We start from the raw sequence: 14,176 nt of genomic DNA, 5'->3' as shown, positions 1-14,176 counted from the left end.
TTCTCGAATGATCATTGCTTAACACAAGAAAGGATTGGCAAAGAATCTAGATATTCCATAATGTGAATGAGTTTCTCTTGGCCTTTTGTTATGTGGCCATGCTACACTAGCAGCATAAGTTGAGAAAAAGCCTAGTCAATGAAAATTTAGCAGTGCACTGTTTCCACTTCTTCATCAATTTAATTCAGCGATGATTTTTCTTCATTTCCACTATAATTCTCGAAACTAAGGATCATGATACCATGCTTTGTCAAATGCCAACTGAAATTGTCTCACTGTATTTCAATTGAGAATAATCCATATGAATATCAAGAAACACTATTTTATACCAAACATAAAACAATTTTGCTAGAACCTAACCTTAATTGCACATTTCAAAATTCACTGTGCATGAAAAGAAAGTCGAAATAATTCTGAATTGCATTCTAAACGCTGCATTTGCCAATATACAAATGCTACATGCTTGACACATATACCATAAAAAATCTCACCTCATCAATGGTGATAGATAGTCTCTATACCTGATATTTTCATCCTGTTTCCACCTGTTAATTTGCTTTATTCTCATTAAGATTGTAGATGTGTGTCATATTCAAAAGAAGATATTCCTGTCAAGCATTTTGAGCAATGCAAAGCAGTAACTTTTGTTAGTCTTGACAAAAATGTTATAGGAAAAACTCATTTTTTTCTTCTCCATATTGATAACAATGACATGCAAGTCAAGTCCTAAGTGTTATAGCATATTTCTAAGAGAAGCTCTAAGCCTACTCTGCAAAGATCATGATGGCATCCGTTTTTACTCTTTCCAGGTACTAATGCTGATATTATGAAAGTTGGTGGTTACAAGTTATCAGCACTAGAAATCGAAGCAGTCCTGTTAGAGGCAAGTAAATCGCACATATCTTGAATAACAATAGTTTGCTACATTTGGAACATACATAAACCATCTTCCAGTTAGTGCACTGTGCATCTCCAATCATCTTGTTCTTTTTGCACTTCAAATCATCAAAATGTTACCTTGCTATTGTGTTTATATGATTGGCTACAGATGAGAGGGCTAAAATTATATCATTGCAATCAGAGAAGAACATAACACTCATATATATGGTTTTCAAATAGAACCAAATAACATAATAATATATATGAAGCTCGGCACTGAAAATCTTGGTATGTGGTTGAATGCTTCTTAAACATTGACATTTCTGGTTTTTGGCACTTTTCAAATGTCTTTCCAGTGCCCTCCTGCCTCCTTCGCCTTGAGGGAGTTGAACACACAAAGAGAGAGAATGCTATTTCAAAACTTTGGCTTCCAAATTTGCAAATTCACTCTAGCCTCTCTTTCTTGAGGGAATTTAATTTTTTTTTAATCTGATTCATCCTATTTTGTACTTTCTTTGTAAAAAATTGCTCTTTTCCGTTTTTAGGTAAAGTTACCTATTCATCCAAAGATGTGTTCATTGGACAAATGCTTATCTAGCTGTTATGATTTTGTATTGTTGCTCTGACATTAATGTTTTGCTCTGTCTCCAGCATGAGGCTGTGTTAGAGTGTTGTGTTCTGGGCTTACCTGATGAGGATTATGGGGAAGTTGTGAGTGTGGTAATTGTGCCTCACACAGATGCAAAGAGAAGCGCAGAGCTAGAACTAAAGCCAATTATTACACTAGAAGATCTACGTAATTGGGCCAAGGAGAAACTTGCTCCATATAAGGTACTTGTTCTTCAGTAATGCATCGTTTAGGATTTTTTTTTTTCTACTCTGTCTTTCCGGTGTTAGTCATATAAAGATTAATTGATAATACTTGGCCAATTATACTTAATCATATCTGTCAATATAATTTAATCCTATGTTAGCATAGATCCATAGTAGAACAGTAGGAGTGATTAGTGTTTGAGCTTATGATTTTAAACAGTGAAGCCTATTTCTTATTGGTTTATATTATTTGCATTCATTCAGCTACCAACAAAGCTGTTCTTATGGGATTCTCTTCCTCGAAATGCTATGGGAAAGGTTAACATTCTCCCTATCGAGTTCCTTGTGTGCCTGTGTTTTGCGTGAATATCCACAATAAGCTCTTCGCTTGTGTTCTTTTGCTTTTTGGTTCCTCCAAAATTCTCCAGGTAAACAAGAAGGACATGAGGAAATTACTAGAACAACGACTATGATCAGATTGACTCATCAGCGGCGGCCGATGCTGGAGCATATCACAAGTATACTCACGAAGATTACTCGCTTGCTCCATCAACTTATCTAGCTAGCATTTTCTTTAATAAATCTTGTTTAGCCTCTCGCAGTTAGACATTTGAAGAGAACCATCTATTCTTTTATATTTATTACAGTAATTGCGGTCTGTCCTTTTCAAAATAAAGGAAAAATTGCTAAAACGGGCGTCGTTTTCCCTTGCATGTAAATTGACTCGCAGATTTTTGTGAAGGTCAAAAGCCTACATAACCTTCAGATGCGTTGGCACTCAAGAAGGACTCAGGTCTCTGAATCCTACAATATGAAAAGGAAAAACATATCATATTTGTGCAATGTGGAACACTATTATCGACCATTTTCAAATTGGTAGATTTATGTGCTATACAACATGATGATGCTTAATTTCTATATAATCTGTTTCAACAATTGGAATTGGAACTTTTGCCTGGGCATGGACATAAGGCCTTGGAATTAAAGAGACAACTTATGGTGGGCATGTCGTCCCATCACTCTCACTCACATTTGTCCGTGACTTACTGATTCGTCCTCCTTGTGTGTTTTTGTTTGATTTAACTTTGATATGCGTACATAGAATCTTTGCTGACTTTATTCTGCGAGTGTTGCAGAACAGGAAAACAAATAGGAAGAGAACCAATAGAACTGTACCTGAAGCCTGAAGGGAGTCGCCAGACACCACGCTCTGCTGCCTGAAACCAAGACAAACCGCATCGATGACTTGACTAAAAACAGGTCAAGCAAGGATGTAGACTGCTCTTCACTACCTGGATTGGACTTATTGGTTGACTCGATAAACTGCCGTAGCCTGTGCTCAAAGACAAGTTGATGAATGCCTGCAGCATCTAATTTTTAATCCTTCGATGCCCACAGGAGACTCGATCCTTCTTCAATTTTGTTCATGCCCATAGAGATTAATCTGTCGATTGGAGGTGAAAAAAAAAAATAATGTATCTGTCAGATTCTGCAAGAGGGGAAGAAAAGCAGCTGAGAAATATTTAGTTGGGAGTTGTCTGGTACCTTGTCGGGAAATTAGATTCCTTGTCGGTAGGTGTGCGTATTCTCTTTTTCCAACACTCAACTGCTCTCAACATTTCATCTAAATTTCACAACGAGTGCATTCATAATATGTAGTGAACCGGCCTCTGGTTTCCTCCTACTCGATTCCTTCACCATTATTCTCCATCTCTGTCTCAGCTGGCAGCTGTCTCTAATCTCCCTTGTATAGTTTCATTCGATGACGCCGCCAATGGAGCACGACTACATGGGTGCTAAGGATACCGAGCTCCGGCTCGGCCTGCCTGGCTCCGACGGCCGGTTGGTCGACGAATGCGCCACCGTGGGCCTCACATTGGGCGGCACGAAAAGGGTTTTCTCCGATGTCATTCATGGGGATTCTTTCTCGGAGGTAGGGGACGGTGCCGGTGGAGCAACCAAAACGCCACCGCCGCCACTACCTCCTGCGGCGAAGTAAGTCTTTCCCCTTTTGGTACTAGTTTTGGCTGCAAATTGTTTGGAAAATGCATAAAAAAATAATGCTTATCGAGATTAGTTTTTAATAATTTTTGTTACTTCTGACGTTTAGCTCACGTATTGTTAATTCTATTACGATTCTTGATTTGATTTTTCATCTCTTTGAGGATTTGTTCATGCTGTTATTTCTATGAAGACATCAATTCTAACTGTAAATTCAAGATATATATATATATAAATTAATTATCCTTACAAAAATATACCAAATGAGAGCTTAGAAAGAAGAATAGAAGTGGAATGTAGGAGTGTGCTTAAAGATGTCTAATTGAAGAAAACTCGCTTGGGTTAAAAATTTGGCAATGTTGACTACTTGATGTCTTAGATGTATCATATGTTCATGGATTTCAAAATATGGAATCATTGCCCACTTGCTCATAAATTAACTTCTGAAATTAATTTATATGACAGGACACAGATTGTTGGTTGGCCACCGATCCATAGTTACCGAAAAAATACAATCGCATCAAATACTTCAAAGAACAATGATGAAGATGATGCCGATAGGAAGCAAGGGAATGAATGCCACTATGTGAAGGTCAGCATGGATGGAGCTCCCTATTTGAGAAAAGTTAACCTTAATATGTACTCCAACTACAAGGAGCTGTCACTAGCACTGGAGGAGATGTTTACTAGCTTCACCATTGGTGAGCTCTTTTTTATCGACATTTCATTCAGCGAATGCTTGTATTTTCTACGAGATTGATGATTTTAGAAAAAAGATTGAGACTAGGACACACTAATGTTGCATGACATTCTTTCTTTCATTTCATCAAATGACTTCACTAGTCTTTCTTTGTTATTTTCAGGCCAGTGTGGTTCAAATGGAATGAGTGCTAGAGAGACGATTACTGAGCTTCTTCAAGGATCTGAACATGTTCTTACCTACGAGGACAAGGATGGGGATTGGATGCTCGTTGGCGATGTTCCGTGGCTGTAAGTGAAAATCTCAGAGTGGTTCAAATGGAATTGTTTCTATGCAACTCCACAGTTGCACAAAATTTTTTTCTTTTCAGAATCACTATTCTTTTCCATTGCAGTATGTTTGCTGACTCCTGTAGGAGGCTGAGGATTATGAAAGGTTCAGATACAGTTGGAATTGGTAAAAGTAGTCAGAATTTCTTCGAAGAACATTCAGATTTATTTTATTTTATTTGTATGCTAATTAATGTATTTGTAAATGTGTTGCAGCTCCAAAGGCCATCGGGTCCAAGATCAGGAACTAAGAGCAAGATGATGAACCATGAAAGATGAACCAACCGTGAACTTGTTATTAACGCACTAGCGTGTTCATTGTATTTCCGATGCTACTTACTGATCCCGTAGCAGTTGTGGTAGTAGCGTGTTCGAGATTTGATCTATGCTCCGATTTGTATAGAAAGTCTAAGTTTGGTATTGTCTGCGTTTATAGAAGATTTAGTGAATCTAAATTGTCTCCCAAATTTTAGCAAATTCTATTTTAAGCTCGACGACGATCGTAGCTAACAACAGCTCGACCCTCTAAATTTAGCATGCGTCACTAAAATAGCCATAGCCGCGGCGGCATGAATAGGAGGGGGAGAGGAATCGGCAAGAGCAAGCAAGTTAGTCTCTACGGAGGAGGGGAGACGGCAGGAGGCATTGCGTCGAGCAGCTCCTCATCATCGCCATGGCGAAGGCTCGCCACCTTGTCCTACGCCTCGCCTTCCTCCTCTTCCTCTTAGCCTCCTCCGCCGCCGGTCAGTCTCTGTTCGGCGACTTGTTCTGGCAGAAGCCGGACTTCGAGACTAACTACGGCGGCGAGTGGAAGCTGGTGACCCCCAACGCGGGAGTGTCGGCCATGCACCTCGCCATCACCCGCAACAACAAGGCCATCATGTTCGACTCCACCATCATGAATGTTCCCCCGCTCAAGCTCCCCGCCGGCCGTTGCCGCTCTGCCCCCGCCAAGAATAATCCCAACGCCCTCGACTGCAGCGTCCACGCCGTCGAATTCGATTTCGAAACCGCGAAGAGCCGTCCTCTCAGAGTACTCGATCTGTTCCGCCATTCAATTCGATCGTTCTTTTCTCTTGATTCTCTGATGCGAACGAAGTGCATCGCGTAGGTGTTGACGGACACGTGGTGTTCGTCGGGGGGCTTCGACGCCGACGGCAATCTCGTCCAATCCGGTGGATTTATGGACGGAGCTCGCGCCGTGAGATTGTACAAGTTGTGCGATACCTGCGATTGGGAAGAGCACCCCAAGAGTTTCTCCGTCGATCGATGGTACGCTACTCAGGCGACGCTACCGGACGGCGGGTTTATTACCGTAGGCGGCCGCCACCAGTTCAGCTATGAATTCATCCCCAAGGCAGGGAAAACCAACCCCAAGGCCTTCCGCCTCCAGTTCCTCGTCGACACCACTGACAACGTTGAGAACAATCTCTACCCTTTCGTCCATCTCTCCACCGACGGCAACCTCTTCATCTTCGCCAACAACCGCGCCATCCTTCTCGACTACAAGAACGACAAGGTCGTTCGCAAGTTCCCTGTTCTCGCCGGAGGCTCCCGGAACTACCCCGCCTCCGGCATGTCCGCGCTGCTCCCCATTGCTTCGCCAGCGGTGGGCCGCAATGGCCCCGTCCCCGCGGAGGTCATCGTCTGCGGCGGTAGCACTAAGGACGCCTTCTCGAAGGCAGAGAAGGGCGTGTTCCAGCCGGCGGAGGCAAGCTGCGGACGGCTGGTCATCACCGATCGCAACGCCAAGTGGAAGATGGAGAAGATGCCGATTCCGCGCATTATGGGCGACATGCTCATCCTCCCCACCGCCGACTTGCTCATCATCAACGGCGCCAAGAAGGGGTGCTCCGCGTGGTGGTTCGCCCGCGAGCCGGCGCTGGAGCCGGTCCTCTACCGCCTCAGCGCGCCGAAGAAGAGAAGGTTCCAGGTGCTGGAGGGCAGCAACACGCCGCGAATGTACCACTCCAGCAGCGCCGTGCTGCCCGACACCAGCATCCTCGTCTCCGGCAGTAACCCCAACGACGGCTACAAGTACACCAAGGTGATGTTCCGGACTGAGGTGAGCGTGGAGAAGTTCTACCCGCCCTACTTCGACCCTCTGCTGGTGATGCACCGGCCGCGGATCGTGGAAGACTCGGTGCGCGGAATCAGCTACGGCCAGCCGTTCGACATGGAATTCTCCCTCTTCGACATGCTGGTGGTCGAGACGGACATCAGGGTGACCCTGTACGCGCCTCCCTTCACCACGCACGGCTTCTCTATGAATCAGAGGATGCTGGTGCTCAACGTCGAGCGCTTCTTCGTCAACGGTATCGGAAGGTACCGCTTGGTGGTGGCTGCGCCGCCGTCGGGTGTGTTTGCTCCCCCCGGGTACTACTTGTTGTTCGTGGTGAACCGCGGCGTGCCCAGCTATGGCGTCTGGGTGCAGGTCAACTAAGCCGGCCGCCGGCGTCCAACATCAAACTAACTTGTTTCAGATGAAAGATCAATCAATCTAATTGCAGTGACTTCTACATTAAAACAAACTTGTTTCACTTGTCACTGATTTCTTCAAACGAGCATCGACAAGATCAAAAATGATGAAGTTAAAAGTTTGATCTCAAATCTCATGCATTGAATAATCAAGAAGAATCTAACCAACTGAACTAGTCGACAGATGACATCCTGTCTTAATCTGAACACTCGAACAACTGAGAATCTGAAATTCAAAATTAGCTCATTTAGAATTATGTTCAATTTTAACACTCACCGCGTTGATTGCCCAATGTAGTTGGCAGAGCCAGACTTGCTCCGCTCTGTCGTCTCCGAGCTGCTCCTCACCTTTCTCTTTGTCTTCGTCAGCGTTTCGGCTGCCGCGACTGTGGTTGAGTGATTAGTTAACAGCAGCTGCTTTCGATTTCAAGAGCCTTGGTTAGATTCGATCGGTGATGGTGGCAGAGAAGGCGGCGAGTGAGAAGGAACCGATCAAGGGGCTTGTGGAGACGGTGGCGGCGCAGGCGATGTTAGAGGCGATGATGACGGTCGTCGGCCTTGATGTGTTGGCCGGGCACATGAACCCGGTCGTGGCGATTGGGCTTGCGGCCGGAGGGCGCGTAATGGTAGTCCAGTGCGTCGTTTACGTTGTGGCAAAAAGGTGAAACGCTCGCCCCTAGCGCCCCCGCCGTACCCGACCCAAGGCCATCACGAGGGAGGTAAATCGCAACATCCGAGCGAGCATGTGACGGACAGGGTGTAATACGAGGATAGGGGGCAGTGCGTCGTTTACGTGATCGTACAGCTGCTAGGTTCCTCCACGTCATGCCTCCTCTGGTGTGTAGGGGTATATAAATTAGGGGCGAATGATGGGCAACAACATGAGCGCTCGTTTCAACGTAAACAAACATCTTTCACCATTCTAATATGAAATTCTTGGTTCCATCGTGCACCGATGGACTAGTGACTATGAATCAAGAATTTGATTTATTACTATTCATATTAATAATGTTAGATATTACACTCTTCATATGAGCTTATTTGTAAGTTATGCGGTCCTTGGAGTTATGATCTCGTGGTAGGACATTCAAGTTGTCATCCAGGTATTCACGGTTCAAACCCCAGCTATGATGTATTTGTAGAAATTTGTCTTCTAAATGGGGGGTGTAACCAAAGGATGCTGGGCTTCTGGCTGGCCACCGCGTGCGCTTCCCGATTTACCCTGGTGACTCGTGGGAAAATTCTGTGGGGTCTGACCGATCACCCCCAGAGATAATCAATGATACTAACTGGGATTATTATTTTTTTATTTGTAAGTTATGCATCCCCGAGGCTATGGTGCCGCGGTAGGACATTCAGGTTGTCATCCAGACACCCGCGGTTCGAACCCCAATTATGGCGTATTTGCAAGAATTTTTTCTCCAAATGGGGGGGGGGGGTAACCAAAGGATGCTGAGCTTCTGGGTTAGCCGTCGCGTGCGATTCCCGATTTACCCTGGCAACTAGTGGAAACTTTCGTGGGGTCGGGTCGGTCACCCCAGGGATAGTTAATGAGGCTAACTGGGATTATGGGGGGAGCCGTAATCAAAGGATGCTAGGCTTCTGGGCTCGCCGTCGTGTGCCCTTCTCGATTTACCTTGGTGGCCGGTGGGAAACTTTCATGGGACCGGGTCGGTCACTCCCAGGGATAGTTAATGAGGCTAATTGGGATTATCAGTTTTTTATTTGTAAGTTATGCAGGATATCTAGGTTGTCACGCAGACACTCGCGGTTTGAACCCAGCTACGACGTATTTGTAGAAATTTTTCCTCCAAATGGGAGGGCGTAACCGAAGGATGTTGGGCTTCTGGACTAACCACCACATGCGCTTCCCGATTTACCCTGGTGGTTGATGGGAAACTTCCATGGAGTCGGGTTGGTCACCCCCAAGGATAGTCAATGAGGCTAACTGGGATCATTATTTTTTTTATTTGTAAGTTATGCAAAAAAAAAAAAATACATTTGTAAGTTATTACACTCTTGGTTTCGTGGGATTGGACCGGTCACCCCAGAAATAGTCAATGAGACTAACTAAAATTATCATTTTTTTTCATTATTGCTAAACTATGCATATGAATGCGAATCAAATTTGTTTAAGTGATATAACTTAAAGTTATTAGATTTGAGATTATTAGATGTGAGTTAATATATAGAACTTTTTATCCTGATCTATTATTATCTATAAACTGATAACGGATTTGCTGTCTTATATAAGGAGAGGTCCCAAGGATTTAAAGAATCATCTTGACAAAACCTTTATTTCCCATTAATGAGAGTTTGCGGCGTTGTCAACACTAACACCCATGGAAGGTTTCTCCTATTACTTCCACTTCATCTTCTTCCATAGGGATTGCTGACGATACTAAAAGACAAAGACCATGACTTTTCAATCATGTTCCTTATGGTTGGTTTATGCTTTTACGTTTGATGTGGTGATAAAGGGGGCCCACTAAGTGCGGGTCAAAGGATGGATAGAGTAGCCGACGTGGAGGGCAAAGTTAAGGTGGTCATCGACAAAGGGCCGCTCCAAGCGAAGCGCCCGTTTAGCCAAGACCATCAGACGGTCGTCACAAAGCAGAGGAGCGTGCGTATGACCGGAGCGTTTATCCGATCGGGCGGAAACTAACTACCGAAACCTGTTGCCTATAGAGGCCGAGCGGAGGTCGACTACAATAGCTAGTTGGGCCAGATTATGTCTGATCGGCAACGGGCCTGTCTGAGCTGACTGCTTATCTAGCTTGGAACAATATGATAAGATCGCTAGACGCTCAGTACGGAGCGACAGAATGCCAAGGAGACCAGAGCGCTTGCCCGAGCGGAAGGAGACAAGCTACTATACCCAATCACCACAAGGAAGAACAACCGAGGCCGATCGAGCGGAAGAGTATCAGCCGAACGACTTCCTCGCTTGGCCAATCAGAGGGATCATTGACGTGTCTCGGGATATCCTTTTGGGAGTGCTGACACAAGACATTGTCAACAGACGGATCGTACGATGATAAATTGGAGGGCGTGCCCACGACCAATTGGAGAACGTGTCCATGACCACGTGTCTAGAACCAATTGGAGAACGTGTCCATGACCACGTGTCTAGAACCAATTGGAGAACGTGTCTGTGACCAATGGGAGAACATGCTCACGTCTCAAAAAGCGCGCACATCACCCACTAGGGCATTATATAAAGGGGGTTCGTACATTGGCGTAGGTACGCATTATTCACTATTTATGCTTGTGATACTATTTTTTCATCTTCTTCTTCGTGCCGGTGATTGACTTGAGCGTCGGAGGGCCAACGCCGGAGACCCCTTCACTGGCTTGGCACTGACTTTTCTTGTACTTGCAGATCGGAGAATGGTTTACATCTAGACAACGCAGCAGTTATATTTCCAGCTTTTTGTCTCCATGATTTTTGGACAGGATCATATTAGCACCGTTTGTGGGAACATAGCCTGAATCCGAAATGAGAAGATGGAGGACGCTGGACGACTTACCACAATTACTTTAACAAAGGAGGGCTTGGATATGCTGATACAAGCCCGAATAGCAAAAAATGTGGAATAACAACAGCAACATGCGCTAGCCGATCACTAGTTACAGGAGCACACGGTCTTAACAGCGGGTCATCAAGTCGGATATGGAGACCAAGCGGATCATGTATCTGTTCGGGGACAGAGTAAGAAACCGATTGGCACCTGCGGAGACGCGCCCCACGTGTCGATCCTCTTCCATCAAGTACTGTTCCACACTCCAGTAGAGGAGCTAGGCCGAGCGGATAAGGAACGAGGATTCTCCTCGGATGATGCGCCTATTCGAGACACGTGTAAAGGGAAAGAATCAAGGAATGATGATTCGCTCGAGCAAATTAATTAACAGTTCTCTCGGGGAATCTTGGAAGACCCTCTGCCAAAGTACTACACCCCGTTGATGATCGGTGAGTACAACGAAATTATCGATCCGGATGACCACCTGACCCAGTTTGATAACGCGGCCACACTTCATCAGTACACCGACGGGGTGAAGTGTTGAGTCTTCCTCACTACACTTTCCGGGTTCACGTAGCGCTGGTTCAGACGAATGTCGATCGGCTCGAGTCATAGCTTTAAATACTTCCGAGCGGCATTCTTACAACACTTCGCTAGTAGCCGCTGCTACCAGAAGACGAACGTTAACCTATTCTCCTTGAAGCAAGGACCCAAGGAGGCACTAAGGACCTACATCAAGCGCTTCAACCAGATGGTCATGGATATTCTATCGATCTCCTTGGAAATATTAGTGAACGCCTTTGCCAGGGGCTTACAGAAGGAGAGTTCTTCCGCTCACTCATCCGGAGGCCGCAGAAGGACTTCGAACGCCTACTCAAGAGGGCCATAAAGTACATAAACGTGGAAGAAGTCCAAGCATCAAGAAGAAAGGAGGCGTCGGTCGAGCCCACATTAGCGCTCGAGCGGTGACCACCGAGCAACCATCAACCACCCAAGGGGCCTCGAGCGGGAGGAGCACAGCAATACCAGGAGCCTAGAACACACACTGTACATCATGTAGCAGTCGATTGCCAAAAGTTGCAAAAGGCAAGTTATGGGCATCAATGTTCTGCTCGTTCCATCAGTTGGCAACGCACAACACATGTGATTGCTACAATCTGACGCCAATTGCGAGCCAATTGGATCCTCGAGGATATCGCCGTCGATCACCATCATCTGATTAGTATAAGAGTCGCCGATCAGTGGGGTGGCAAGATGACAATCGAGTGGCATCTGAGTGGCGTCATATCAGCCTCAAAAGAGAAACAACACGAGTCCCGCCTGAGCTTCTGCTGAACGAAGTCGGCCCTCTACTCGAGAAGAAGAGAATCAAAAAAATGTTGCTCGGGGAGAGATTTGAATGATCGTCGATGGGTCGACCGACAGTGACTAAAACCAAGCAAGGAAGTCGCACGCTCGACGCCTAGAAATACATACTGTCGGATGTAGTAAGGAAAAAGCCGAGAGGCCTGAGATCAGTTTCGACCCTTGAGACCTAGAGGGAGCGGAGATCCCTCACGACGATGCCCTGATCATCTGAGCAGTAATAGCTAATTATACTATTCATCGAACCTTTGTTGATACAGAAAGCTCAGTGAATATTATATTCAAGAAGGCGTTCGACCAACTACAAATTGATCGAAGCGATTTGCAGCCAATGACGACCCCACTCTATGGGTTCACAGGCAATGAATTACTGTCGATCGGCTAGATTCGGCTGGCCATTTCGCTCGGAGAAGAGTCGCTCAAGAGGACAAGGACCACAAAATTCATTGCGGTGGACGCGTCTTCCGCCTACAATGCTATATTAGGTCGACCTGTCCTTAATGAGTTCCGAGCGGTAGTGTTCACTTTCTGCCAGAAGATCAAGTTTCCTTTGGACAACAAGGTGGGCGAAATTAAAGGTGATCAGCTGGTCGCTTGGCGGTGCTATGTCGAGATAGTCAAGTTTGAAGTAAGAGCCGCGTAGAAGGCCCCGTGATTCAAAGTGAACACCTTCAGGGAAGAATCTCCCATGCTGGTCTACAAAGAAAAGGAAGAAGTTCAGATTCATCCCAGTCGATCGGAGGCCATCACCTTCAGAATCTCCGCTCAGGAACCTACTACTTACAGGACGAAGATGAGAGAAAGCTTGAGCAGCCTTGGAGCACGAACCTTCTCCAGCCATATAGGGTCGGGTGAGAGGTGCGTAGTTAAATCTAAATGTACTTGTGTAAGTGTATGCCTTGTGAATACAGAAAGACAATGAATAAAAATCCTAAGTGTTCCAGACTCTTGTGTCGTTCGGCTAAGTTAAAAGTCGAGTGGCGACTATAAACCCTAGTCTTCACCAACAGTCGAGTGGCGACTATAAACCCCTATCTACGTCAACAGTCGAGTGACGACTATAAACCCTTATCTACGTCAACAGTCGAGTGGCGACTATAAACCCCCGTCTACGTCAACAGTCGAGCGGCGACTATAAATCCTAGTCTTTACCAATAGTCGAGCGACAACTTTAAACCCTTATCTACGTCAACAGTCGAGCTGCGACTATAAACCTTTATCTATGTCAACAGTCGAGCGACGACTATAAACCCCTATCTACATCAATAGTCAAGCGACGACTATAAACCCTAGTCTTCACTAATAGTTGAGCGACGACTTTAAACCCTTGTCTACGTCAACAGTCGAGCAGCGACTATAAACCCTTGTTTATGTCAACAGTCAAGTGGTGACTTTAAACCCTAGTTTACATCAACAGTCGAGCGATAACTATAAACCCTGTCTTCATTAACATCCAAGCAACGACTATAAACTCGAGACTATGATGAATAACAGCCAAGCAATGACTCTGAAACTGAGTCGATGATGAACAAGGTTGAGTGACTTCCTAGAGTCATAAAGTAAAGTTAACAGGTCGAGTAGTGATCGAAGCAGGGTCGCGTCGCTATGATACAACCGTTCGGCTTATGTTGGAATGAGCATGAGGAAATCTTTGAGAGTATCTACACTGACGATCAGAAAAGCGGGGAATTATACTTCGAAAAATAATTGTAGTCGTCAACCGTCCCAAGTGGCATAGATATTTAATTATCACATAGCCGAATGGCCGATTCACATCAGCCTTATGAGGTATGTCCCGAGCGGCAACGACAATCCCAAGACAACAAAATGAAGCTGAACGGTGAAGATATGTAAGTTAATCAGAAACTCGAGGACACAGATGGTCAGATCAAACGTGGAGATCACGAAGACCCTACTTGTATAGTCAATCAGACAAAACTTGCAGTCTCCTTCAACTGGAATTGAGGGGAAGACTTGTAATACAATTATAAAAGGTATTCCACTAAGTGCGGGTCAAAGGATGGATAGGGAAGTCGATGTGGAGGTCAAAGTCAAGGTGGTCATCGACAAAGGGTCGATCCAAGCGAAGC

The 14,176-nt window shown here is 45.3% G+C and overlaps 3 protein-coding genes across 4 annotated transcripts in view; all 3 read left to right on the top strand.

Annotated features, from left to right (window-relative positions):
- LOC121978800 (probable CoA ligase CCL8) overlaps positions 1 to 2,457 on the top strand; it is a 38,194-nt gene extending 35,737 nt beyond the window's left edge. Inside the window, exons 14-17 of the mRNA XM_042531083.1 lie at positions 810 to 883; positions 1,531 to 1,710; positions 1,957 to 2,010; positions 2,121 to 2,457. Coding sequence (XP_042387017.1) covers positions 810 to 883; positions 1,531 to 1,710; positions 1,957 to 2,010; positions 2,121 to 2,165 — 353 coding nt within the window. The 3' untranslated portion in view covers positions 2,166 to 2,457. The remainder of the gene's footprint in view (positions 1 to 809; positions 884 to 1,530; positions 1,711 to 1,956; positions 2,011 to 2,120) is intronic.
- A 124-nt stretch (positions 2,458 to 2,581) lies between these two features.
- LOC121978816 (auxin-responsive protein IAA21-like) lies at positions 2,582 to 5,216 on the top strand. 2 transcript variants are annotated; one of them, XM_042531085.1, is made up of 5 exons: positions 2,582 to 3,687; positions 4,159 to 4,394; positions 4,557 to 4,683; positions 4,788 to 4,849; positions 4,939 to 5,216. In XM_042531085.1, the coding sequence occupies exons 1-5, from the start codon at positions 3,455 to 3,457 to the stop codon at positions 4,971 to 4,973; spliced, it is 693 nt and encodes a 230-aa protein (XP_042387019.1). In that variant the 5' UTR covers positions 2,582 to 3,454; the 3' UTR covers positions 4,974 to 5,216. The 2 variants fall into 2 exon arrangements, with proteins under 2 accessions (XP_042387019.1, XP_042387018.1); XM_042531084.1 differs by having other exon boundaries at positions 4,788 to 4,855.
- A 179-nt stretch (positions 5,217 to 5,395) lies between these two features.
- Positions 5,396 to 7,165, top strand: LOC122042125 (aldehyde oxidase GLOX1-like). The gene is made up of 2 exons (XM_042602077.1): positions 5,396 to 5,755; positions 5,834 to 7,165. Exons 1-2 carry the CDS (start codon positions 5,396 to 5,398, stop codon positions 7,163 to 7,165), a joined length of 1,692 nt encoding a protein of 563 aa, XP_042458011.1.
- Positions 7,166 to 14,176: the final 7,011 nt, after the last annotated feature.

The sequence above is a fragment of the Zingiber officinale genome, chromosome 1B, assembly GCF_018446385.1.
Source record: "Zingiber officinale cultivar Zhangliang chromosome 1B, Zo_v1.1, whole genome shotgun sequence".
Classification (NCBI taxonomy): Eukaryota; Viridiplantae; Streptophyta; class Magnoliopsida; order Zingiberales; family Zingiberaceae; genus Zingiber; species Zingiber officinale.
Note: the sequence above shows the minus strand (reverse complement) of the source record. Positions and strands in the feature narration are given on the sequence as shown.